The sequence below is a fragment of the Cetorhinus maximus genome, unplaced genomic scaffold (assembly GCF_964194155.1).
Source record: "Cetorhinus maximus unplaced genomic scaffold, sCetMax3.hap1.1 HAP1_SCAFFOLD_954, whole genome shotgun sequence".
Classification (NCBI taxonomy): Eukaryota; Metazoa; Chordata; class Chondrichthyes; order Lamniformes; family Cetorhinidae; genus Cetorhinus; species Cetorhinus maximus.
In genome coordinates, this window is record NW_027596896.1 from 39,670 (window position 1) to 67,603 (window position 27,934).

General features: G+C 48.5%; 1 protein-coding gene across 1 annotated transcript in view; it reads left to right on the forward strand.

Moving 5' to 3' along the window:
* LOC144675334 (hemopexin-like) overlaps nt 1–27,934 on the forward strand; it is a 56,717-nt gene that overhangs the window by 16,851 nt on the left and 11,932 nt on the right. The window contains exons 2-9 of the mRNA XM_078536168.1: nt 516–694; nt 2,886–2,953; nt 7,019–7,096; nt 12,388–12,530; nt 14,054–14,201; nt 25,575–25,787; nt 25,885–25,995; nt 27,052–27,182. Coding sequence (XP_078392294.1) covers nt 630–694; nt 2,886–2,953; nt 7,019–7,096; nt 12,388–12,530; nt 14,054–14,201; nt 25,575–25,787; nt 25,885–25,995; nt 27,052–27,182 — 957 coding nt within the window. The 5' untranslated portion in view covers nt 516–629. The remainder of the gene's footprint in view (nt 1–515; nt 695–2,885; nt 2,954–7,018; nt 7,097–12,387; nt 12,531–14,053; nt 14,202–25,574; nt 25,788–25,884; nt 25,996–27,051; nt 27,183–27,934) is intronic.

Below are 27,934 nucleotides of genomic sequence, written 5' to 3' on the forward strand. Positions count from 1 at the left end.
AAAATGGGATGGAGTCCTTACAGGAAGCGGGGTGTGAGGAGCTGTAATCGAGGTAGCTGTGGGAGTCAGTGGGCTTGTAGTGAATATTGGTGCCCTTTATTTTATAATGTCTCTGCATCAATTCACATTTCTCTGCATTAAATTTCACCTGCCATATATCGGCCTGTTCATCAGTTCTTGTCCTCCCAAAATCTGTTACTATCGTCCTCTTGGTTTATTACATCTGACTTCCAATGTGATATGTCACACATACCTAGCTTATTAATATAAGTCAAAAAGAGCAGTGATCCCAACACCAAACTCTGGGGAACAGCACCTCCAGTCTGAAAAAAAACAGCCATTCCCAACACTTTCTGTCCTTAGCAAATTATATCCATGCTGCCGCTGCCCCTTTAACCTCTCATGGGTTTTGATTTTGCAAACAAGTCTGATATGTGAAACTTTATCAAAAAGTCTTTCGAAAGAGTCTGAGTCAGGGACTGTTTGTTCTGACACTGACCTCTCTGCTCCAGTAGGACCTTGCCATGTGTTTGTTTTGAAAAAGGCTATGTTGACTGGATGTATATATATAGTCCTCAGTCTTGGCCACAACACCCAGCCCAGCACAGAAGCAGATCAACTGAGGGACCATGAAGTTTCTACTGGGAGGGTTGTGTCTGTCTTGGGTTCTGGCCCTTGGCTTCTCTTACCCCTGGTGAGTACTGCATTTGTGCCGAGTTCCTGCAGCTTGGCATGTTAGAGCATTCAGTTATTGCAGGTTAAATAGATGGTTCATAGGGTGTGTGCAGTGCCCTGTCTGCTACTGAGTCATACACCAGGAAATGTCTGGTGTATTAAATTAAACAATTTAAATGACAAAACTGATGGGTGTTTATTTTTGCATAGTTTCAATCCAAGTTAACAGATGATTCAAATGAAGCCAATTTGATCTAAGATGGTTAGACAGTGGACACATCAGGAACAAGAGAGACTGCTCATCTTCTGGATTCTTTGCTGTAATCTCTGAAGTGGTCGCTCACTGAGTCACAGCTGATGTTTGAGAGGAGACAGCAGGAGTGTTCCAGGTCTCTAGGGGATGAATTATGAATAAAAGGAATTTAGTACACTGGAGGAAAGCAAACTGAGGGGAGAACAGATAGAAATTGTTCTTCTGAATAATGAAGGGTTGAGGTAACTGAATCAGTGCAGAACCTGAACTTCACCAGCCTGGAGCAGGTTAAGAGTCAATATTCTGAGCACTTTGATCACTGGCCAATGGTTGCTGGGATGATAAAGAGGGTAAACACAGGGTGACACAGAGGGTGACACAGAGGGCGCTCCATGTCTCTTGCAGCCAGTGATGAAACCCGTCACCTATGGTAACAGTCAAAACATCATCTCAGAGAAGCACCTCTCCCCACAAAACCTGAATGTGGAAAACACTCCAGGAAAGGAAAGTCATTGTGTTTTCTTAATCTACTCTGGGAAAGTGGGGCTCGATTGCAGTTGGGTTTTGTACAGTGAATGAGGCACATCTCTTTTGATCTCTGCTGGTGCTGTAGTTATGTTACATGATTATGTTACTGGACTAATAATCCAGAGCTAGGGAGTGGGGAGAATGTGGAACTCACTATCACAGGGAGTAGTCGAGGTGAATATTGTAGATGCATTTAAGGGGAAGCTGGATAAACACAAGGGAGAAAGAAGAATATGTTGATCGGGGGAGATGAAGAGGGGGTGGAAGGAGGCTCATGTGGAGCAGAAAGACCAGCACAGAGCAGTTCCTGTGGTCTGTTTAGGTGCTGGACTGTCTATGTAGTAATATATGGATTTGAGAATAGTGCTGCAGGAAATGCAGGAGTGAAAATGTTGCAGCACTGTTCAAAAACAGAGGAAAGACAGAAACTGGCAACTACAAGCTATCAGTTTAATGTCAGTTTTAGAAAAAGTAATGGAGACCGTTGTCAAGGACAAAACTAACTCTCACTTGGTGAAGTATGGCATAGACTGCGCAAATTTGTAAAGGTGAATCATGTCTGTAATGTTTGTGCTTTTTGATGAAGTAACAGGGTGGGTCGATGAAGGTCATGCAGCAGATGTATATAGTACCATATAACAAGAGCACATGGTATTACAGGCTAAGGGATAGATGGGAGTGAGTAGTGGTTTTCTGACTTAACGAAAGTACATAAAAACATATGAAATAGGAGCAGGAGTAGGCCATTCAGCCCCTTGAGCTTGCTCCGCCATTCAACTGGACCATGGCTGATCTCGTACCTCAACCCCATTTCCCTGCACTACCCCCATATCCCTCTGATATGCAGTGGAGTCCCCCAGAGGTCAGTATTAGGATCATTGTTTCTCCTTGTTCTATGTAAATGAGCCGGGTTTGAGTCTACGGAGTAAATTCTTGAAGTTTGTGAACGATACAAAACTTGACAACAAAGTAAATATTCGGGGGGTTAGGAGCAGAGATCTGGAGGATGGAATAGTGAGACACACAGATACAAGCCAGTTACAATTTAATGCAGATAAACCTTACCGAATCTCTAGAAAGACCTCGATTAGAGCAGCCCTCAGACTTCTAAACCCTTAGGAAATACAAAGCAAGTTAATACTTCCCCATAGTGTAACCCGGAGTGAACACGAGCAAGGGCAGGACTGATCTTGGCAATGAGAGCTTTGGTTAAAGAGCCTGTCAACAATAAGCATCGAGCCTCACAGAGAAAGAATAGTTATTTCAGTCAGGTACTGGGGAGGGGGCAGTCAGTGGCGATGGAACTCTATCCGACCCTCAGCACACGTCATGTCCTGAAGAGAGATTGCAAGAAATCTGGAAGAAAAGGTGAGACAAGGACAATTGCCAGATAACCACTTGGTTAAAGATATTTGTTGTTTAATTCCAGGATGAAGGGTCATCCAAACATCACACATGACGAGTTAAGCCAGCACCATCCACATCCCAGAATTGCAGGTTAGTATCCACTCTGCTGCTCTCCTCCACGCCTCTAGGGACAGGAAGAGGTCATTTAACCCCTCGATTCTGTTCCATCATTCCATGAAATTGCAGCTGATCTGTGGTCTAACTCCATAAAACTGCCTTATCCCCATATCCCTTAATACCTTAATACCATTGGTTAAAAAAACTATCAATCTCAGATTTCAAATTAACATTTGATCTGTGTGAAAGAGAGTTCCAACCTTTGTGTGGACAAGTGTTTCCTCATCTCACTCCTGAAAGGCCTATCTCTAATTTTCAGACTCTGTCTCCTAGGCGTAGACTCCCCAGCCAGCGAAAATAGTTTCTCTCTATCGACCCTATCTGTTCCCCTTAATATCCTGAAAACTTCAATCAAATCACCCTCTAATTTTCCAAATCCCAGGGAATACAACCTAGTTTGTATAATCTCTCCTTGTAATTTAATCCTTGGAGTCCAGCTATCATTCTGGTAAATCTACACTGCACTCTCTCCAAGGCCAGGATATCCTTCCTAAGTTGTGGTGCCCAGAACTGTTCATAGTGACTGCAGGTGTGGGTCTAACCAGGGCTATGTGTACCTGAAGCAGGGATTCTACCCCCTAGTCTCTGGGTATGAAGACCAACATTCCTTTATCCTTTGATTATTTTCTGTACCCCAAGTCTCTTTGGGCCTCCAAGTTTCCAGCTTTTCACTATTTAGAAATTACCCCGTACTATAGAGTTGATAATCTGTCTGATGCAATGCCTTGGCCTAAAACATGGGCCTGAGTATTTCTCTGCCCACCATCTGAAGAGTCACTGGGGGTGGGACTCCGAGTGCCCTGCAGCCATTTCACACTTGGACGAGTGTCCGTTGGCTGCAGGCTGGACTTTCACCCCTCGATTTGGCAAGTGACAGTGCTGCAGTGGACAGATGAGGAAGATCAGGAAGATGTTGGAGCTTAAGTGCGGGGAGCAGAAGCCAAGGTAAGTTTAAGGGGTCCTAGGGCGGGGAGGGTACGGAGGGCCTGGGGGGGTGCAAATCGCTAATGTAACCCCCCTGTTTAAGAAGGGAGTGAGGCAAAAGACAGGAAATTACAGGCCGATTAGCCTGACCTCGGTCGTTGGTAAGATTTTAGAGTCCATTATTAAGGATGAGATTTCAGAATACTTGGAAGTGCATGGTAAAATCGGGCAAAGTCAGCATGGTTTCATCAAGGGGAGGTCATCCCTGACAAATCTGTTAGAATTCTTTGAGGAGGTAACGAGTAGGTTAGACAAAGGAGAGCCAATGGATGTTATCTACTTGGACTTCCAGAAGGCCTTTGACAAGGTGCCGCACAGGAGGCTGCTCAGTAAGATAAGAGCCCATGGTGTTAGAGGCAAGGTACTAGCATGGATAGAAGATTGGCTGTCTGGCAGGAGGCAGAGAGTGGGGATAAGGGAGTCCTTCTCAGGATGGCGGCCGGTGACTAGTGGAGTTCCGCAGGGGTCAGTGTTGGGACCACAACTTTTCACTTTATACATTAATGATCTAGATGAAGGAACTGAGGGCATCCTGGCTAAGTTTGCAGATGATACAAAGATAGGTGGAGGGACAGGTAGTATTGAGGAGGTGGGGAGGCTGCAGAAGGATTTGGACAGGTTAGGAGAATGGGCAAAGAAGTGGCAGATGGAATACAACGTGGGGAAGTGTGAGGTCATGCACTTTGGTAGGAAGAATAGAGGCATAGACTATTTTCTAAATGGGGAGAGAATTCAGAAATCTGGAGTGCAAAGGGACTTGGGAGTCCTAGTCCAGGATTCTCTTAAGGTTAACTTGCAGGTTGAGTCGGTAGTTAGGAAGGCAAATGCAATGTTGGCATTTATTTCGAGAGGACTATATAAAAGCAGGGATGTGCTGCTGAGGCTTTATAAGGCTCTAGTCAGACCACATTTAGAATATTGTGAACAATTTTGGGCCCCGTATCTCAGGAAGGATGTGCTGGCCCTGGAGAGGGTCCAGAGGAGGTTCACGAGAATGATCCCAGGAATGAAAGGCTTAACATATGAGGAACGTTTGAGGACTCTGGGTCTATACTCGATGGAGTTTAGAAGGATGAGGGGGGATCTGATTGAAACTTACAGAATACTGAAAGGCCTGGATAGAGTGGACATGGGGAAGATGTTTCCATTAGTAGGAGAGACTAGGACCCGAGGGCACAGCCTCAGAGTAAAGGGAAGACCTTTTAGAACAGATGAGGAGAAACTTCTTTAGTCGGACAGTGGTGAATCTATGGAATTCATTGCCACAGAAGGCTGTGGAGGCCAGGTCATTGAGTGTATTTAAGACCGAGATAGATAGGTTCTTGATTGGTAAGGGGATCAAAGGTTACGGGGAGAAGGCGGGAGAATGGGGTTGAGAAACTTATCAGCCATGATTGAATGACGGAGCAGTCTCGATGGGCCGAATGGCCTAATTTATGCTCCTATGTCTTATGGTCTTATGCAAAGGGGGCGATTGGGGTGTCAGGGAGAGGCATGGGGAGGGAGGGAAGTTCAAAGGCCACCAGACCTCAAGGTGGGAAGGGAGGGTGCCCCCAGTCAGGAGGGGGCCGATCGAGGGTCCCCTCACCCCTTCCCACCCACGATCGAGGCCCGTAGAGTTTCAGGGACATCATTAGTCACATTCTACCAGTTTGAGTATCTGCCCATTATCCCTTCTCGCTACCCCTGACACTCAATTTCCTAACTAGGTCAATCCCTTTAAATCCTCGTTCACAGTTTCTTTTGAGGGACTTTATCAGTGTCCTCTGGAAGTCCGTATAAATAATATCCTTAGTTGGCTTTTTCTTCCTTTTTCATATGGTCTCTAAACTCTTTAGCTGTCCATGGTTGTTTCTCACAAGTGAAGCACTTGCCCCTGAGGTCTGTAAACTGATTCTGTATCACTTCTTTCCTCCCCTTCCCCGATCCTCGGTCATGTTACTCATTAACAGATTTACCCAGTTTACTGTGGACAGTCTCTGTCTCATCCCATTAAATGCAGTCTCACCTAAAGCTAGAATCTTAACAGCTGTTTCGAGCTTTTCCTTTTCAAACACTATGTTAAATTTGATCATATTATGATCGCTATTGGATAAGTGTTCATACACTGTTAGGCTGTTAACTGAATCTGGCTCATTCTTCATCACTAAATCTAACATTACAGCCTTGGTTCAAACATGGACAAAAGAGCTGAACTCCCGAGGTGAGGTGTGGGTGACTGCCCTTGACATCAAGGCAGCATTTGACTGAGTGTGGCATCAAGGAGCCCTAGCAAAACTGGAGTCAATGGGAATCAGGGGGAAAACTCTCTGCTGATTGGAGTCATACCGAGCACAAAGGAAGCAGTTGTTGGAGGCCAATCATCAGTTCCTAACAGCACTGTGGGTGTACCTACACCACATGGGCTGCAGTGGTTCAAGAAGGCAGCTCACCACCACCTTCTCAAGGGCAATTAGGGATGGGCAATAAATGCTGGCCTAGCTAGCGACACCCACATCCCATGAATGAATTTAAAAAATACATGGCCTGCCCCCTTCATTGATTCTAGGACATATTGTTTGAGAAAATTATCCCAGACATACTCCCCCTGGACTATCATCAGCCTGTTATATTGCCCGCTCCTTAGGATGAAAAGAGTGCAACATTGAACCTCCACCCTGACAGTGAATTCTGACAGTGAGTGTAATCCCAATGATGAAGTATTCATTCACTCTATCCAATAGAGTCCTCCCTTCAGACCATAGAATACTAGTGACCAAAATGCATTTTGACCAAAAGTCACTTCAGTCCAACGACATAACATTCCAACCAATCAGACTGCTCCCATCCATTCACAACCTAGTGGGTGAGATCCATCCAAGCTGGTCTAACTAAACGGAATCCCAATCAACGAAGTCTCTCCCATCCAGTTACCCTGTGTAGAAGGCCAGTGAATGAAAATGTTTTCACTTGTATTAGCCCAGACGTCAGTGTATTTCAAGTTTCTACATATTGTCTTGGCCATCGCACTGGTTTGGTCCCCTTTCACTAAGTGTCAATGATTTATTTTTCCAGGTTTTCCTGATCGTTGTGACGGCCTCGGATTTGATGCAATCACCCTGGATGAGCAGGGAGTCACCTACTTCTTCCGAGGTAAGACTTGAGCGACAGGGTCGGAGAGCAGAATTTCCTCACTTGGTCTGCTCCCAGCTAAAACAACACCCCTTCCGTCACCATTTCCTATGTAGTTCCTATGTCCCTCTTGCATGAGTTAAGAGCAAACATTTCAATTAGGGTTAAGGCCAAACACTAAAACAAGAACAGAACAGTGCTGAGGGTGGAAATCCAAAATACAACAGAAAGTGGTGTGAATATTTACCAGGTCTGGAAACATCTCTGATAGAGTGACCTAACCCTGAAACAAACATACAAGTTTATGGAAAGAATGGGATAAAGTGGGTAGGTGGGATTGAGGGTTATGGGGAGAGGTGGGCAGATGGGATTACGAACATACATACAAACATACGAATTAGGAGCTGGAGTTCAGAAGAATGAGGGGGGATCTCATAGAAATCTATAAAATTCTAACAGGACTAGACAGGGTAGATGCAGGAAGGATGTTCCCGATGGTGGGGGAGTCCTGAACCAGGGGTCACAGTCTGAGGATATGGGGTAGACCATTTAGGACTGAGATGAGGAGAAATTTCTTCACCCAGAGAGTGGTGAGCCTGTGGAATTCGCTACCACAGAAAGTAGTTGAGGCCAAAACATTGTATGTTTTCAAGAAGGAGTTAGATATAGCTCTTGGGGTGAAAGGGATAAAAAGATATGGGGAGAAAGGGGGAGCAGGCTATTGAGTTGGATGATCAGCTATGATCATAATGAATGGGGGAGCAGGCTCGAAGGGCCGAATGGCCTACTCCTGCTCCTAGTTTCTATGTTTCTATGTAGGAATAGGCCACTCGGCTCCTCAAGCCTGTTCCCTCATTCAATAAGATCATGGCTAATCTGATTGTAACCTAAACTCCACATACCTGCCTACCCCTGATAACCTTTCACCCCCTTGTTGATCAAGAATCTATTTAGCTCTGCCTTAAAAATATTGAAAGACTCTGCTTCCACCGCCTTTTGAGGAAGAGAGTTTCAAAGACTCACAACCCTCTGAGAGAAAAAATTTCTCCTCATCTCTGTCTTAAATGAGTTTATTTTTAAACAATGACTCCTAGTTCTTGATTCTCCCACAAGAGGAAACATCCTCTCCACATCCACCCTGTCAAGACCCCTCAGGATCTTAAAGGTTTCAATCAAGTCACCTCTTACTCTTCTAAACTCCAGTGGATACAAGCCTAACCTGTCCAGCCTTTCCTCATAGGACAACCCGCCCATTCCTGGTATTAGTCTAATAAACCTTCTCTGAACTGCTTCCAACACATTTACATCTTTCCTTGAATAAGGAGACCAGCACTGTGCACAATACTCCAGATGTGGTCTCTCTGATGCCCTGTACAACTGAAGCATAACCTCCCTACTTTTGTATTCAATTCCCCTCACAATAAATTATAACATTCTATTAGCTTTCCTAATTACCTGCTGTACCTGCACACTAACCTTTTCTGATTCATGCACTAGGACACCCAGATCCCTCTGAATCTCAGAGCTCTGCAATCTCTCACCATTTAGATAATAAGCTTCTTTTTTATTCTTCCTGCCAAAATGAACGATTTCACATTTTCCCACATTATACTCCATTTGCCAGATCTTTGCCCACTCACTTAACCTATCCATGTCACATCGTAGCCTCCTTATATCCTCTTCACAATTGACTTTCCTACCCATCTTTATGTTGTCAGCAAATTTAGCCACCATCCCTTCTGTCCCTTCATCCAAGTCATTGACATGCATTATAAAATGTTTTGGTCCCAGCACTGATCCCTGTGGCACACCACTCATCACATCCTGCCAACCAGAAAAAGATTTATTTATGCCTACTCTCTGCTTCTTGTTAGCTAGCCAATCTTCTATCCATGCCAACATGGTACCCCCGACACCACGAGCGTTTATTTTCTGAAATAATCTTTGATATGGCACGTTATCAAATATGAATTAGCAGCAGGAGTGAGGGGTTGAGGGAAATGGGAAGAAGGTGGGTAGGTGGGATTGTGGGATACGGGGAGAAGGTGTGTAGTTGGTGATTGAGGGATATGAGGAGAGGTGGTTAGGTAGGATTGAGGAATATGGGGACAGGTGGATAGTTGGTGATTGAGGGACATGAGGAGAGGTGGTAAAGTGGGGTTGAGGGATGGAGGAGAGGTGGGTAGATGGGGTGATGACATATTAAAATAATATTGACTGCTCTCACACAGTTACCTCTAGCTCCCCCGAGCGATCTGTCCTTGGCCCCCTCCTATTTCTCCTCTACATGCTGTCCCTCAGCTACATCATCTGAAAACACAGCGTTAGTGTTCACATGTACACTGATGGCACCCAGCTCTATCTCACCACCACCTCTCATGACTTCTTGACTGTTGCCAAATTCTCAGACTGTTTGTTGACACCCAGTACTCAAGAAGACTGAAGCTCTTGTCTTTGGTCCCCTCCACAAATTCTGGTCCCGAGCTACCAACTCCATCCCTCTTCTTTGGCAACTGCCTAAGGTCAAGGCAGGTAGAAACATAGAAACATAGAAACTAGGAGCAGGAGTAGGTCATTCACCTCTTCGAGCTGGCTCCACCATTCAATGTGATCATGGCTAATCCTCCATCTCAACCCTGTACTCCCGCACTCTCCCCATACCCCTTGATGACTTTAAAGTCTAGAAATCTATCCATTTCCTTCTTAAATACATTCAATGACTTGGCCCCCACAGCCTCTGTGATAGAGAATTCCATAGGTTCACCACCCTCTGAGTGAAGAAGTTTCTCCTCATCTCAGTCCTAAATGGCCCACCCCGTATCCTGAGACTGTGACCCCTTGTTCTAGACCCCCACCAGCCAGAAGAAATATCATCCCTGCATCCAGCCTGTCCAGCCCTGTCAGAATTTTATACGTTTTAATGAGATCTCCCCTCATTCTCCTAAACTCCAGTGAATACTGGCCTAGTCAGCCCAAACTCACCTCATACAACAATCCTGCCACCCCAGGATGTGCGCAACCTTAGTGTGATATCGGATTCAAATTGAGTTTCTGACGGCCATTAAAGTCGCCTATTTTCATCTCTGTAATATTGCCTGACATCACCCTTGTCTCAGCTCACCTGCTGCTAAAACCCTATTCATGTCTTTGCACCTCTAGACTCGAGTATTAACTCTGCTGCCATGTCCTTAATTGTGTCATATCCTGCTTCCCCAATCACCCCTGTGCTGACCATCCTAAATTGGCTGGCGGTTAAGTAATGGCTTGATTTTAAAATTCTCATCCCTGTTTTCAAATCCGTCCATGGTCTCCAACCCCTCCCTATCTCTGTTAACCCCTCCAGACTCACAACCCTCCAAGATCTCTGCGCGCCTCTCATTCTGGCCTCTTAAGCATCCCCAATTTAAACTGCTCCACCATTGGCAGCCAAGTCTTCAGCTGCCTGTGTCCTAAGCTCAGGAATTCACTCCAGGTGATATCAAGAAATAGCTGAAGGCACTGGATACTGCAAAGGCTATGGGCCCTGACAATATTCCAGCAACAGTACTGAAGACTTGTGCTCCAGAACTTGCCGCGTCCCTAGCCAAGCTGTTCCAGTACAGCTACAACACTGGCATCTACCCAGCTATGTGAAAAATTGCCCAGGTACGTCCTATACACACAAGCAGGACAAATCCAACCCGGCCAATTACCGCCCCATCAGTCTACTGTCCATCATCAGTGAAGTGTTGGAAGGGGTCATCAACAGTGCTATCAAGCGGCACTTGCTTAGCAAAAACCTAACCACTGATGCTCAATTTGGTTCTGCCAGGGCCACTCAGCTCCTGACCTCATTACAGCCTTGGCTCAAATATGGACAAAAGAGATGAGCTCCAGAGGTGAGGTGAGTGATGTCCTTGACATCAAGACAGCATTTGACTGAGTGTGGCATCAAGGAGCCCTAGCAAAATCAGTGTCCATGGGAATCAGGGGAAAAACTCTCCACTGGTTGGAGTCATACCAAGATGGCTGTGGCTGTTGGAGGTCAATCATCTTAGTTCCAGGACATCACTGCAGGAGTTCCTCAGGGTAGTGTCCTCGGCCCAACCATCTTCAGCTGCTTCATCAATGACCTTCTACCATCATAAGGTCAGAAGTGGGGATGTTCACTGATGATTGCACAATGTTCAGCACCATTCGCAACTCCTCAGATACTGAAGCAGTCCATGTCCAAATGCAGCAAGAACTGTATAATATCCAGGCTTGGGCTGACAAGTGGCAGTAACAATAACAAGTGTCAGGCACTGACCATCTCCAACAAGGTAGAATATAACCATCACCCCTTCATATTCTATGGTATTACCATCACTGAATCCCTGACAATCAACATCCTGGGGGTTACCATTGACCAGAAACTGAACTGGATCAGCCATATAAATACTGTGGCTACAAGAGCAGCTCAGAGGTTATGAATCCTGCAGTGAGAACTCACCTCCTGACTCCCCAAAGCCTGTCCACCATCTACAAGGCACAAGTCAGGAGCGTGATGGAATACTCCCCACTTGCCTGGATGAGTGCAGCTCCCACAACACTCAAGAAGCTCAACACCGTCCAGGACAAAACAGCCCGCTTGATTGCAACCCCTTCCACAAACATTCACTCCCTCCACCACCGACGCACAGTAGCAGCAGTGCGTGTACTATCTACAAGATGCACTGCAGGAATTCACCAAGGCTCCTTAGGCAGCACCTTCCAAACCCATGACCACTACCATCTAGAAGGACAAGGGCAGCAGATAGATGGGAACACCACCACCAGGAAGTTCCCCTCCAAGTCACTCACCATCCTGACTTGGAAATATATCGCTGTTCCTTCACTGTCGCTGGATCAAAATCCTAGAACTCCCTTCCTAACAGCACTGTGGGTGTACCTACACCACATGGACTGCAGCGGTTCAAGAAGGCAGCTCACCACCACCTTCTCAAGGACAACTAGGGATGGGCAATAAATGCTGGCCCAGCCAGTGAAGCCCACATCCCACTAATTAATAAAAAACTATTTCCCTAACCCTCTCCACCACACTCTTTTCCTTTAAGAGGCTCCTCAAAATCTTTGCCCATCTGACTCAAAATGACATTTTGTGGGTCAGTGTCATGTTTTGGTTTGCAATGCTTCCTGTGAACTGCCTTTGGGATGTTTCATTCTGTTAAAGCTTCTATATAAATTTATGCTGTTGTTGATATTTTTTTATGTACTGAAGCAAAGAGAAAGTTTTGATGTTGTGAGATTTATAAAAGACTGACTGTTCTCTCCATTACTTTCTGTTTTGACAGATGAGTTTTTATGGAAAGGTTTCGCTGCCCCAGCTCAGCGCATCAATGAAACCTGGCCCCTACTGCCCAGTCACATTGATGCAGCGGTCCGGGTACATCACACTCTCTCCCCGAATGAAAACGACAGAATGCTTTTCTTCAAGGTAAGCTGATCAGTGACAGTATCCATGGTTACCAGGTGGAAAGAGAGCAGGCACTGACGAAAGTGAGGGTGCGGGTGGGCGCTTCTAGCGAGCTCCCTGAAGACTGACCGCTGCTGCAGAGCTGCCTCAGGGAGCTGCAGACCTGCACCAACTACACGAGAAGATAAAAATGCAGCAAATTGTGTCTATGCAGCACATTCAAGCACCTGAGAGCAGAACTCAAAAAACATCTGTCCCCATGGGATCATTTTTTATTATATTTCACCCTGGACATTTCAAGCTGCCCTTGGATGAGGTTTCGTTAAAAATGGGCTGCCCATTTTGCCCATGCGCTGAACACAAAATTGCACGGGCAACATATAATCGTGGACAATAGGGTTTTTAATCGCCTTAATGGGCCCTTTAATTGTCGGTGGGCGGGGATCCAACTCCTGTGCAAACCCATCGACCTCAATATTTCTCACATACCCAATAACCTTGGGATGCACACCTGATGTCATTGACCAGAAAATGAACTGGACCAGCCATATAAATACTGTGGCTACAAGAGCAGGTCAGAGGCTAGGAATCCTGCAACGAGTAACTCACCTCCTGACTCCCCAAAGCCTGTCCACCATCTACAAGGCACAAGTCAGGAGTGTGATGAAATACTCCCCACTTGTCTGGATGAGTGCAGCTCCCACAACACTCAAGAAGCTTGACACCGTCCAGGACAAAGCAGCCCACTTGATTGGCACCACATCCACAAACATTCACTCCCTCCACCACCGACGCACAGTAACAGCACTGTGTACCATCTACAGGATGCACTGCAGCAACTCACCAAGGCTCCTTCCACAGCACCTTCCAAACCCACGACCACTACCATCTAGAAGGACAAGGGCAGCAGATAGATGGGAACACCACCACCTGGAAGTTCCCCTCCAAGTCACTCACCATCCTGACTTGGAAATATATCGCTGTTCCTTCACTGTCGCTGGGTCAAAATCCTGGAACTCCCTCCCTAACAGCACTGTGGATGTACCTACACCACATGAACTGCAGCGGTTCAAGAAGGCAGCTCACCACCATCTTCTCAAGGGAAACTAGGGATGGCTAATAAATGCTGGCCCAGCCAGCGAAACCCACATCCCGTAAATGAATTTGAAAAAATCTGCTTCCTGGTGTAGAGGCATCATGCAGAGCCAAACACACCAACAGACACACTGGATTAGGATTCAAAACTCTCCTTCTCTGTTTAACAAGCCCATTTGGCACAAGAACTGTCAGGTACCAAACCTAATAATCTATTAATTAATTAATTAATAATCTGAATGTTTGTGGGACACAGTGGAGGTAGAATGCAGACAGAGACAGAGATCGAGGAAGAGTGGGATTTATACAAAGCCAAACATCCCGTATGCCTTTTAACAATCCTCTCAAGGTGCAGAGTCATCAGCAATGATTTGTTTACATAGACCACCAGGTCCCTCTGTTCCTGAACTTCCTTTAAAATCAACCATCCACCTCTTATTCATTTTCAGGGGGATCAGGTCTATCAATATTTTGGCACTACATTAGAAGGCCAGTTCCTGATCCATGAAAAATTCCCGGGAATTCCAGCTAATCTGGATGCTGCAGTGGCGTGTCCAATCAGAGAATGCCCGGCTAATTCTTTGCTCTTTTTCAAAGGTAAGGCAATTCCCTATACTGGGAGATTTAGATTCTCCGCCTGATCTATTCAGGTGGAGGCCAGTACAGCACTCCCTCAGTACTGACCCTCTGACAGTGCAGCACTCCCTCAGTACTGACCCTCTGACAGTGCAGCACTCCCTCAGTACTGACCCTCTGACAGTGCAGCACTCCCTCAGTACTGACCCTCTGACAGTGCAGCACTCCCTCAGTACTGACCCTCTGACAGTGCAGCACTCCCTCAACACTGACCCTCTGACAGTGCAGCACTCCCTCAGTACTGACCCTCTGACAGTGCGGCACTCCCTCAGTACTGACCCTCTGACAGTGCGGCACTCCCTCAGTACTGACCCTCTGACAGTGCGGCACTCCCTCAGTACTGACCCTCTGACAGTGCAGCACTCCCTCAGTACTGACCCTCTGACAGTGCAGCACTCCCTCAGTACTGACCCTCTGACAGTGCAGCACTCCCTCAGTACTGACCCTCTGACAGTGCAGCACTCCCTCAGTACTGACCCTCTGACAGTGCAGCACTCCCTCAGTACTGACCCTCTGACAGTGCAGCACTCCCTCAGTACTGACCCTCTGACAGTGCAGCACTCCCTCAGTACTGACCCTCTGACAGTGCAGCACTCCCTCAGTACTGACCCTCTGACAGTGCAGCACTCCTTCAGTACTGACGCTGACAGTGCAGCACTCCCTCAGTACTGACCCTCTGACAGTGCAGCACTCCCTCAGTACTGACCCTCTGACAGTGCAGCACATCCTCAGTACTGACCCTCTGACAGTGCAGCTCTCCTTCAGTACTGACGCTGACAGTGCAGCACTCCCTCAGTACTGACCCTCTGACAGTGCAGCACTCCATCAGTACTGACCCGCTGACAGTGCAGCACATCCTCAGTACTGACCCTCTGACAGTGCAGCACTCCCTCAGTACTGACCCTCTGACAGTGCAGCACTCCCTCAGTACTGACCCTCTGACAGTGCAGCACTCCCTCAGTACTGACCCTCTGACAATGCAGCACTCCCTCAGCACTGACCCTCTGACAGTGCAGCACTCGCTCAGTACTGACCCTCTGACAATGCAGCACTCCCTCACTACTGACCCTCTGACAGTGTAGCACTCCTTAAGTACTGACCCTCTGACAGTGCAGCACTCCCTCAGTACTAACCCTCAGACAGGGCAGGACTCCCTAAGTTCTAATCTCTGACAGTGCAGCACTACCTCAGTACGGACCCGCTGACAGTGCAGCACTCTCTCAGTACTGACCCTCTGACAGTGCAGCACTCCCTTAGTACTGACCCTCTGACAGTGCAGCACTCCCTCAGTACTGACGCTGACAGTGCAGCACTCCCTCAGTACTGACCCTCTGACAGTGCAGCACTCCTTCAGTACTGACGCTGACAGTGCAGCACTCCCTCAGTACTGACCCTCTGACAGTGCAGCACTCCCTCAGTACTGACCCTCCGACAGTGCAGGACTCCCTCAGTACTGATCCTCTGACAGTGTAGCACTCCATCAGTACTGACCCGCTGACAGTGCAGCACCCCCTTAGTACTGACCTACTGACAGTGTAGCACTCCCACAATACTGAACCTCTGACAGTGTAGCACTCCCTCAGTCCTGACCCTCTGACAGTGTAGCACTCCCTCAGTACTGACCCTCTGACTGTACAGCAGCCCCTCACTAGTGACCCTCCAACAGTGCAGCACTCCCTCAGTACTGACCCTCTGACAGTGCAGCACTCCCTCAACACTGACCATCCGACAGTGCAGCACTCCCTCAGGACTGACCCTCTGCCAGTGCAGCGCTCCCTCAGTACTGACCCTCCGACAGTGCAGCACTCCCTCAGTACTGACCCTCCGACAGTGCAGCACTCCCTCAGTACTGACCCTCCGACAGTGCAGCACTCCCTCAGTACTGACCCTCTGACAGTGCAGCACTCCCTCAGTACTGACCCTCTGACAGTGTAGCAATCCCTCAGTACTGACCCTCTGACAGTGTAGCACCCCCTCAGTACTGAAGCTCTGACAGCGCAGCAGCCCCTCAGTACTAAGCCTCTGACAGAATAGCACCCTCTCAGTACTGACCCTGACAGTGCAGCACTCCCTCAGTACTGAACCTCTGACAGTGCAGCACTCCCTCAGTACTGAACCTCTGACAGTGTAGCACTCCCTCAGTACTGACCCTGACAGTGCAGCGCTCCCTCAGTACTGACCCTCCGACAGTGCAGCGCTCCCTCAGTACTGATCCTCTGACAGTGCAGCACTCCCTCAGTACTGACCCTGTGACAGTGCAGCACTCCATCAGTACTGACCCTCTGACAGTGCGGCACTCCCTCAGTACTGACCCTCTGACAGTGTAGCACTCCCTCAGTACTGACCCGCTGACAGTACAGCACCCCCTCAGTACTGACCGTCCGACAGTGCAGCACTCCCTCAGTACTGTCCCACTGACAGTGCAGCGCTCCCTCAGTACTGACCCTCTGACAGTGCAGCACTCCCTCAGTACTGACCATGCGACAGTGCAGTGCTCCCTCAGTACTAACCCTCTGACAGTGTAGCACCCCCTCAGTACTGACCCTCTGACAGTATAGCACCCCCTCAGTACTGACCCTCTGACAGTGCAGCGCTACCACAATACAGACCCTCTGACAGTGCAGCACTCCCTCAGTGCTGACCCTCTGACAGTATAGCACCCCCTCAGTACTGACCCGCTGACAGTGCAGCACAGCCTCAGTACTGACCCTCTGACAGTGCAGCACTCCCTTAGTACTGACCCTCTGACAGTGCAGCACTCCCTCAGTACTGACCCTCTGACAGTGCAGCACTCCCTCAGTACTGACCCTCTGACAGTGTAGCACTCCCTCAGTACTGACCCTCTGACAGTGCAGCACTCCCTCAGTACTGACCCTCTGACAGTGTAGCACTCCCTCAGTACTGACCCTCCGACAGTGCAGAGCTCCCTCAGTACTGACCCTCTGACAGTGTAGCACCCCCTCAGCACTGACCCTCTGACAGTGCAGCACTCCCTCAGTACTGACCCTCTGATGATGTAGCACTCCCTCAATACTAATCCTCTGACAGTGCAGCACTCCCACAACACTGACCATCCGACAGTGCAGCACTCCCTTAGTACTGACCCTCTGACAGTGCAGCACTCCCTCAGGACTGACCCTCTGCCAGTGCAGCGCTCCCTCAGTACTGACCCTCCGACAGTGCAGCACTCCCTCAGTACTGATCCTCTGGCAGTGTAGCACTCCCTCAGTACTGACCCGCTGACAGTGCAGCACATCCTCAGTACAGACCCTCTGACAGTGCAGCACTCCCTCAGTACTGATCCTCTGGCAGTGTAGAACTCCCTCAGTACTGACCCGCTGACAGTGCAGCACATCCTCAGTACGGACACTCTGACAGTGTTCCACTCCCTCAGTAATGACCCTCTGACAGTGCAGCACATCCTCAGTACGGACACTCTGACAGTGTTCCACTCCCTCAGTAATGACCCTCTGACAGTGCAGCACTCCCTCAGTACTGACCCTCTGACAGTGCAGCACTCCCTCAGTACTGACCCTCTGACAGTACCACACCCCCTCAGTACTGACCCGCTGACAGTGTAGCACTCCCACAGTACTGACCCTCTGACAGTGTTGCACCCCCTCAGTACTGACCCTCCGACAGTGCAGCACCCCCTCAGTACTGATCCTCTGACAGTATAGCACCCCCTCAGTACTGACCCTCTGACAGTGCAGCACTCCCTCAATACAGACCCTCTGACAGTGTAGCACTCCCTCAGTACTGACCCTCTGACAGTGCAGCACTCCCTCAGTACTGACCCTCTGACAGTGCAGCACTCCCTCAGTACTGACCCTCTGACAGTGTAGCACCACCTCAGTACTGACCCTCTGACAGTATAGCACCGCCTCAGTACTGACGCTCTGACAGTGCAGCACTCCCTCAGTACTGACCCTCTGACAGTGTCACACCCCCTCAATACTGAGCGTCTGACAGTGCAGCGCTCCCTCAGTACTGACCATCCAACAGTGCAGCAATCCCTCAGTACTGACTCTCTGACAGTGTAGCACTCCCTCAGCACTGACTCTCTGACAGTGCAGCACTCCCTCAGTACTGACCCTCTGACAGTGCAGCACTCCCTCAGTACTGACCCTCTGACAGTGCAGCACTCCCTCAGTACTGACCCTCTGACAGTGCAGCACTCCCTCAGTACTGACCCTCTGACAGTGCAGCACTCCCTCAGTACTGACCCTCTGACAGTGCAGCACTCCCTCAGTACTGACCATGCGACAGTGCAGTGCTCCCTCAGTACTAACCCTCTGACAGTGTAGCACCCCCTCAGTACTGACCCTCTGACAGTATAGCACCCCCTCAGTACTGACCCTCTGACAGTGCAGCGCTACCACAATACAGACCCTCTGACAGTGCAGCACTCCCTCAGTACTGACCCTCTGACAGTATAGCACCCCCTCAGTACTGACCCGCTGACAGTGCAGCACAGCCTCAGTACTGACCCTCTGACAGTGCAGCACTCCCTTAGTACTGACCCTCTGACAGTGCAGCACTCCCTCAGTACTGAACCTCTGACAGTGCAGCACTCCCTCAGTACTGACCCTCTGACAGTGTAGCACTCCCTCAGTACTGACCCTCTGACAGTGCAGCACTCCCTCAGTACTGACCCTCTGACAGTGTAGCACTCCCTCAGTACTGACCCTCCGACAGTGCAGAGCTCCCTCAGTACTGACCCTCTGACAGTGTAGCACCCCCTCAGCACTGACCCTCTGACAGTGCAGCACTCCCTCAGTACTGACCCTCTGATGATGTAGCACTCCCTCAATACTAATCCTCTGACAGTGCAGCACTCCCACAACACTGACCATCCGACAGTGCAGCACTCCCTTAGTACTGACCCTCTGACAGTGCAGCACTCCCTCAGGACTGACCCTCTGCCAGTGCAGCGCTCCCTCAGTACTGACCCTCCGACAGTGCAGCACTCCCTCAGTACTGATCCTCTGGCAGTGTAGCACTCCCTCAGTACTGACCCGCTGACAGTGCAGCACATCCTCAGTACAGACCCTCTGACAGTGCAGCACTCCCTCAGTACTGATCCTCTGGCAGTGTAGAACTCCCTCAGTACTGACCCGCTGACAGTGCAGCACATCCTCAGTACGGACACTCTGACAGTGTTCCACTCCCTCAGTAATGACCCTCTGACAGTGTAGCACTCCCTCAGTACTGACCCTCTGACAGTGCAGCACTCCCTCAGTACTGACCCTCTGACAGTACCACACCCCCTCAGTACTGACCCGCTGACAGTGTAGCACTCCCACAGTACTGACCCTCTGACAGTGTTGCACCCCCTCAGTACTGACCCTCCGACAGTGCAGCACCCCCTCAGTACTGATCCTCTGACAGTATAGCACCCCCTCAGTACTGACCCTCTGACAGTGCAGCACTCCCTCAATACAGACCCTCTGACAGTGTAGCACTCCCTCAGTACTGACCCTCTGACAGTGCAGCACTCCCTCAGTACTGACCCTCTGACAGTGCAGCACTCCCTCAGTACTGACCCTCTGACAGTGTAGCACCACCTCAGTACTGACCCTCTGACAGTATAGCACCGCCTCAGAACTGACGCTCTGACAGTGCAGCACTCCCTCAGTGCTGACCCTCTGACAGTGTAGCACCCCCTCAGTACCGACCCTCTGACAGTGTCACACCCCCTCAATACTGAGCGTCTGACAGTGCAGCGCTCCCTCAGTACTGACCATCCAACAGTGCAGCAATCCCTCAGTACTGACTCTCTGACAGTGTAGCACTCCCTCAGCACTGACTCTCTGACAGTGCAGCACTCCCTCAGTACTGACCCTCTGACAGTGCAGCACTCCCTCAGTACTGACCCTCTGACAGTGCAGCACTCCCTCAGTACTGACCCTCTGACAGTGCAGCACTCCCTCAGTACTGACCCTCTGACAGTGCAGCACTCCCTCAGTACTGACCCTCTGACAGTGCAGCACTCCCTCAGTACTGACCCTCTGACAGTGCAGCACTCCCTCAGTACTGACTCTCTGACAGTGCAGCACTCCCTCAGCACTGACTCTCTGACAGTGCAGCACTCCCTCAGCAATGCCCTGGACTGTTGTTGTGGATTCTCTATTCAAGTGTCTCCAGTGGATATTGAAGTCATGACTCTCTGACTCCAGGATGAGAGCATTCTACCCAGTGAGCCACAGTTTTCAATGCCTAGCCTCTACTCTACCCTGACCCCACTTCTAACCCCTAACCCCTACCCCAACCCTAACTTTAATCCCTAAATCTGACCTCTAATCCTAATGCATAACCCTAACCTTCAGCAGCACCTTCCAAACCCACGACCACTACCATGTAGAAGGACTGCAGCGGCTCAAGAAGGCAGCTCACCACCACCTCCTCAAGGGCAACTAGGGATGAGCAATAAATGCTGGCCCGGCCAGCGAAGTCCACATCCCGGGAATGAATAAAAAACATTAACCTCTTACCCTAATCCCTAACTCTGACCCTACCCCAAGAGTCATAGAATCAGAGAGGCCCACAGCACAGACAAAGGCCCTTCATCCCATCGAGTCTGCGCTGGGCAAACAAGTACCTAACTATTCTAATCCCATTTTCCAGCACTAGGCCCATAGCCTTGTATACCATGGCATCACAAGTGCACATCCAAATACTTCTTAAATGTTATGACGGTTTCTGCCTCTACCACCCTTTCAGGCAGTGAGTTCCAGATTCCCACCACCCTCTGGGTGAAAAAATTCTTCCTCACATCCCCTCTAAACCTCCTGCCCCTTACTTTATATCTATGCCCCCTGGTTATTGATCCCTCCACCAAGGGGAAAAGTTCCTTCCTCCCTACCCTATCTATGCCCCTCATAATTTTATGCACCTCAGTCATGTCCCCCCTCAATCTCCTCTGCTCCAGGGAAAATAACCCCAGTCTATCCAATCTCTCCTCATAACTAAAACTCTCCAGCCCAGGCAACATCCTGGTAAATCTCCTCTGCACTCTCTCCAGTGCAATCACATCCTTCCTATAATGCGGATCCCAGAACTGCACACAATACTCTAGCTGTGACCTAACCAGGATTTTATACAGTTCCAGCATAACCTCCCTGCTCTTATATTCTATGCCTCGGCTAATAAAGGCAAGTATCCCATATGCCTTCTTAACCACCTTATCTACCTGTCCCGCTACCTTAAGGGACCGGTGGACATGCACACCAAGGTCCATCTGATCCCCGGTACTTCCCAGGGTCCTACCATTCATCGTGTATTCCCGTGCCTTGCTTGTCCTGGCCAAGTGCATCACCTCACACTTATCTGGATTAAATTCCATTTGCCACTGATCAGCCCATCTGACCAGCCCATCTATATCCCCCTGTAATCTAAAGCTATCCTCCTCACTATTTACCACCCCACCAATTTTCGTGTCATCCATGAACTTACTGATCAACCCTCCTACATTCAAGTCTGAATCGTTTATATATACCATAAACAGCAAGCGACCCAACACCAAACCCTGTGGATCCCCACTGGACACAGGCATCCAGTCACAAAAACACCCCTCGACCATCACCCTCTGCTTCCTGCCACTCAGCCAATTCTGGATCCAATTTGCCAAATTGCCTTGGATCCCATGGGCTCTTACCTTCGTTATCAGTCTCCCATGCGGGACCTTATCAAAAGCCTTGCTGAAGGCCAAGTAGACTACGTCAAATGCATTGCCCTCATCTACACACCTGGTCACCTCTTCAAAAAATTCAATCAAATTGGTCAGACATGACCTCCCCTTTACAAAACCATGCTGACTGTCCTTGATTAATCCCTGCCTCTCCAAGTGCAGATTAATTCTGTCCCTCAGAATCGCTTCCAATAGTTTCCCCACCACTGAGGTTAGACTGACTGGCCTGTAGTTCCCTAGTTTATCCTTTCCTCCCTTCTTGAATAACGGTACCACATTGGCTGTCCTCCAGTCCTCTGGCACCTCTCCTGAGACCAGAGAGGTATTGGAAATTATTGCCAGCGCCCCTGCTATCTCCTCCCTTGCCTCACTCAACAGTCTGGGATACATTTCATCCGGGCCTGGAGATTTATCTACTTTTAAGCCTGCCGGACCACTTAGAACCTTCTCCCTTTCTATGCTAATTTCTTTAATTATATCACAGTCCTTCTGCCTGATTTCCATACCCACATCGTCCCTCTCACTTGTGAACACCGACACAAAGTATTCGTTTAGAACCCTACCTACGTCTTCCGGCTCCACACACAAATTACCACTATGGTCCTTAATGGGCCCTACTCTTTCCCTAGTTATCCTCTTACTCTTAATGTACTTGTAAAATAACTTTGGATTTTCCTTTATTTTACCTGCCAATGTTTTTTCATGCCCCTTTTTGCTCTCCTAATTTCCTTTTTAAATTCTCCTCATCACATTCTATACTCCTCTAGGGATTCTGCTGTTTTGAGCCCTCAGTATCTGCCGTAAACCTCCCTTTTTCTCTTTATCCAATCCTGTATATCCCCCAACATCCAGTGTTCCCTGGATTTGTTGGTCCCACTCTTTGTCTTTACTGGAATATGTTGGCCCTGTATTCTCCCTATTTCCTTCTTGAATGAGTCCCACTGCTCTGACGTAGATTTACCTACAAGTAACTGCTCCCAGTTCTCTCTGGCCAAATCATATCTGATCTTATTAAAATTGGCCTTCCCCCAATTTAGAACTCTGATTTCTGGCCCATCCTTGTCCTTTTCCATAACAACCTTGAATCTAATGGAGTTATGATCACTATCTGCAAAATGCTCCCCCACTGATACCTCTACCACTTGACTGGCTTCATTCCCTAAAATTAAGTCCAGGACCACCCCCTCTCTTGTAGGACCTTCTACATACTGGCTTAAAAAGCTTTCCTGAATGCATTTTAAGAATTCCACTCCCTCTAAATCTATCACACTATGACTAACCCAGTTAATGTTGGGGAAGTTGAAATCCCCCACTATTACTACCCTATTATTTTTACACTTCTCTGAAATTTGCCTACATATCTGCTCTTCTATTTCTCTCTGACTGTTTGGGGGCCTATAGTACAATCCCAGCAATGTGATTGTTCCTTTTTTGTTTTTCAGTTCTACCCATACGGCTTCATTTGAGGAGCCTTCTAAGATATCATCCCTCCTTACTGCTGTAATTGATTCCTTGATCAATATTGCGATACCCCCTCTTCTTATACCTCCTTCCCTGTGTCGCCTGAAGACCCTATATCCTGGAATATTGAGCTGCCAATCCTGCCCCTCTCTCAGCCATGTCTCTGTGACAGCAATGACATCATACTTCCATGTGTTAATTTGTGCCCTCAACTCATCTGCCTTATTCGTCAGACTCCTCGCATTAAAATAAATACCATCCAACCTTGCCAAACTCCCTTGTGCCTTAACTGACCTATCATTTCTATGCCTTCCAGACTCACTTGCTCTCTCTTCTAATTTTGGCTGTGCATCTCCCCCTGCTGAACCTCCTCTCAGGATCGCATCCGCCTGTCAAGTTAGTTTAAACCCTCCCCAACAGCATTAGTAAACCTCCCCGCAAGGATGTTGGTCCCATTCTGGTTCAGGTGCAACCCGTCTGCCTTCTCCAGGCCCCACTGCCTCCAGAAACAGTCCCAATGTCCCAGAAATCTAAAGCCCTCCCTCCTGCACCATCTCTCCAGCCACGCATTCATCTGGACTAATCTCCTATTTCTATACTCACTAGCGCATGGCACTGGAAGTAATCCAGAGATTACTGCCTTTGAGGTCTTGTTTTTTAATCTGTTTCCTAGCTCCCTAAATTCTGCTTGCAGGACCTCATCCCTCTTTCTACCTATGTCATTGGTACCAATATGTACCACGATCTCTGTCTGTTTGCCCTCCCTCTTTAGAATGCCCTGCAGCTGTTCAGTGACAGCCTTGACCCGGGCACCAGGGAGACAACATACCATCCTGGAGTCACGTCTACAGCTGCAGAAACGCCTGTCTATTCCCCTTACTATCGAGTCTCCTACCACTATTGCTCTTCCCCTCTTTTTCCTCCCCCCCTGTGCAGCTGAGCCACTCACAGAGCCATGAGCGAGGCTGCACTCCCCAGAGGAACCGTCACTCTCACCGTTTTCCAACACAGAAAAATGGTTCTCAAGCGAGATGCACCCTGGAGATTTCCTGACTACCCACCTGATACCTTTCTTCTGACTGATGGTCACCCATTCCCTTTCTGCCTGCACTTCCATAAGCTGTGGGGTGACCGCGTCTAATAACGTGCTATCCACAAAACTTTCACCCTCATGGATGTACCTCAGTGCCTCCAGCTGCTGCTCAAGCTCTGAAACTCGGAACTTAAGTAGCTGCAGCTGGTGGCACTTGCTGCACACGTGGATGGTCAGAGTGCAAGGAGCATCTAGCACTTCCCACATATTGCAGGCGGTACATAACAGGGGACTGAGCTGCCCTGCGATGCCTCTAGTTGAAAAAAAACCCTTTCTTTAAGTTAAATACTGTAAAAAAAATTAAATTATTTATGTACTTTAAATAAAAACTTGAACTCTTACCTTTCCTTAGCTTAATCTATTTTAAACTGGAGAAAAACACTTACCCACTACTCACCAATCAGCTTTCACCTTTGTGCTGACATCACTTTTTGAAGCTTCCCCGCACTCGCGCTGGTTCTGATCTCTCCGCCACTCTCTCGCGCTGTCTTGTGATGTCACTCTTGTTATTTTCAACAAGAACTGACTGCAGGACACTCTTCCCAGACTGCTTCACCGTGATGCTGACTGCAGGACGCTCTTCCCAGACTGCTTCACCGCGATGCTGACTGCAGGACGCTCTTCCCAGACTGCTTCACCGCGATGCTGACTGCAGGACACACTTCCCAGACTGCTTCACCGCAATGCTGATTGTAGGACGCTCTTCCCAGACTGCTTCACCACAATGCTGACTGCGGGACACTCTTCCCAGACTGCTTCACCCCGATGCTGACTGCAGGACTCTCTTCCCTAACCCCTGAACCCTAACCCTTACCCTAGCCCCTAACCCTAAACCATAACCCTGAGCCCAATTCTAACCCCAGCCCTAACTCCACATCCCAAACTCCAGCCTCTAACCCTCACCCTAACCTCTAACCCCCAACCTTCACCCTAATGCTAACCCCTCACCTTAACCCTAACCCCTAACCCTGCTGTGTCGCATTCAAGGTGCTCCCACGCCTGGAAATCCTAAAGCCCTGAGGATTCCAACCCTTCTGGGTATGAGGAGTAAAACAGGACAAAGAAATAAACTCTGCAATCCTCTGTACAGGAGAAACAGTGTACCTGCTAGATCTCCAGACCAAGTTGGTGAAGGAAAAGACGTGGCCTCAAGTTCATCACTGCACATCAGCACTGTTGTGGCTTGGTAATTTTTACTGCTTTCAAGGGACAAATTTCACTCGCTTCTATCCCGGTACCGGCATCGTTCCCTCAGGCTATCCGAAGGATGCACGGGATTACTTCATGCATTGTGAAGGACGAGGTGAGAGATTTGTTCTTGCTCCTGTTTGAGGGACACAGAAACATTGGGCCAGATATTAACCCAGGGTGGGATCTTATGGGATCTTTCTATTCAACAGGACATGGGAAAAAGAACAAAACATCAGCTGATTCCAACTATAACCGCTGCAATAACCGATCATTTGATGAGTTCAACGAGGATGAGTTGGGAAGGGTCTATGCGTTCCGAGGTGAGACCACACTCAGAGGACAGGCCCCATCCAGTGTGACATTCGCTGTTATAGTTCAGGAGGCTCTCAGTTTCACTGGTTGTCTGCATTCAGTCAAATCCCAATATACCCGAGAGACCTCATGACCCTCAGTTAAGCTGGAAATAGTCAGAAAAAACAAAATACTCCAGGTGCCAGAAATCTGAAAAAAACCAGAAATGCTGGAAATTTTCAGAAGGTCCAGCTGCATCTGTGGAGAGAAAGAGACAGAATTAATGTTTCAGGTCATGACCCTTTATCAGAGGAAAAATTGAACGTGCCCTCTGCTCTGTATTTAATGATTCCTGCAAGTGTACATCCAATGAAGGGAGAAGGCTCACCTGTGAAGCCCCTCACTTTAATATCCCTGCTGCAGCAATCGCTTTTGATTCACACCTTGAGGGGAGATGGTGGTGTCGTGATAATGTCACTGGACCAATAATCCAGAGTCCCAGGCGAATGCTCTGGTCACACAGGTTCAAATCTCACCAAGGCAGCTGATGGAATTTAAATTCATTTAATATAAAACTGGACTTGAAAGCAAGTCTCAGTAATGGTGACCGTGAAACTATCATCAATTCTCATACAAACCCATCTGCTTCACTAATGTCCCTTAGGGATGGAAATCTGCTGTCCTTACCTGGTCTGGCCTACATGTGACTCCAGATCTACACTAATGTGGCTGACTCTTAACTGCCCTCTGAAATGGCCTAGCAAGCCACTCAGTTCAAGGGCAATTAGGGATGGACAACAAATGCTGGCCTTGCCAATGATGCCCACATCCCATAAATGAATTTAAAAAAGCACCAGAAGAGAGGGTAGTTGGGAGATACAAAAGGGGAAAGCGGAGTCATTGGTTTCGGTGACAATGTGAGGAGACCAGGGTCAGGCAGGGATGTTCATGTTCTCAGAGTGAGGGGAGAAGCTTCTCGTGACACTGGGCTTGGTGTGAGTGATAGTCACTTTGTGCCAAGGGCCTCAGCAACATTCCCTCCTGGCCGCTTCTGAATTAAATTTGTCTTTTTGGTGGCTTTCCAGAGAACTTGTATTTTCGCCTGGACACGAAACGAGATGGTTGGCACCCCTGGCCATTGAGGTTCAGCTGGCCAGAGCTGCACGGAAAAATTGATGGTGTCTTCAGCTGGAACAAAAAGATATACTTTATCCAGGTAAGTAGCAGCATTAAGACTACACCTTCCGACATTTCCATCATCTGACCCTCGTGGTCTTCAGTGTGTGTGTGTCTGTGTTTCTGACTGTTCCTCAGTCTGTGTCTGTGTTTCTGACTGTCCCTCAGTCTGTGTGTGTGTTTCTGTCTGCTCCTCAGTCTGTGTATATGTTTCTGACTGTTCCTCAGTCTGTGTGTGTGTTTCTGTCTGTTCCTCAGTCTGTGTGTGTGTTTCTGTCTGTTCCTCAGTGTGTGTGTGTTTGACTGTTCCTCAGTGTGTGCACATGTTTCTGACTGTTCCTCAGTCTGTGTGTTTGTTCCTTTCTGTTCCTCTGTGTGTCTGTGTATCTGTCTGCCCCTCAGTCTGTGTGTTTGTTTCTGTCTGTCCCTCAGTGTGTGTGTGTTTCTGTCTGTTCCTCCGTGTGTCTGTGTATCTGTCTGCCCCTCAGTCTGTGTTTGTTTCTGTCTGTCCCTCAGTGTGTGTGTGTTTCTGTCTGTTCCCCAGTCTGTGTGTGTGTTTCTATCTGTTCATCAGTCTGTGTGTTTGTTTCTTTCTGTTCCTCAGTGTGTCTGTGTATCTGTCTGCCCCTCAGTCTGTGTGTGTGTTTCTGTCTATCCCTCAGTGTGTCTGTGTATCTGTCTGCCCCTCAGTCTGTGTGTGTGTTTCTGTCTGTTCCTCAGTGTGTGTGTGTGTTTCTGTCTGTTCCCCAGTCTGTGTGTGTGTTTCTATCTGTTCATCAGTCTGTGTGTTTG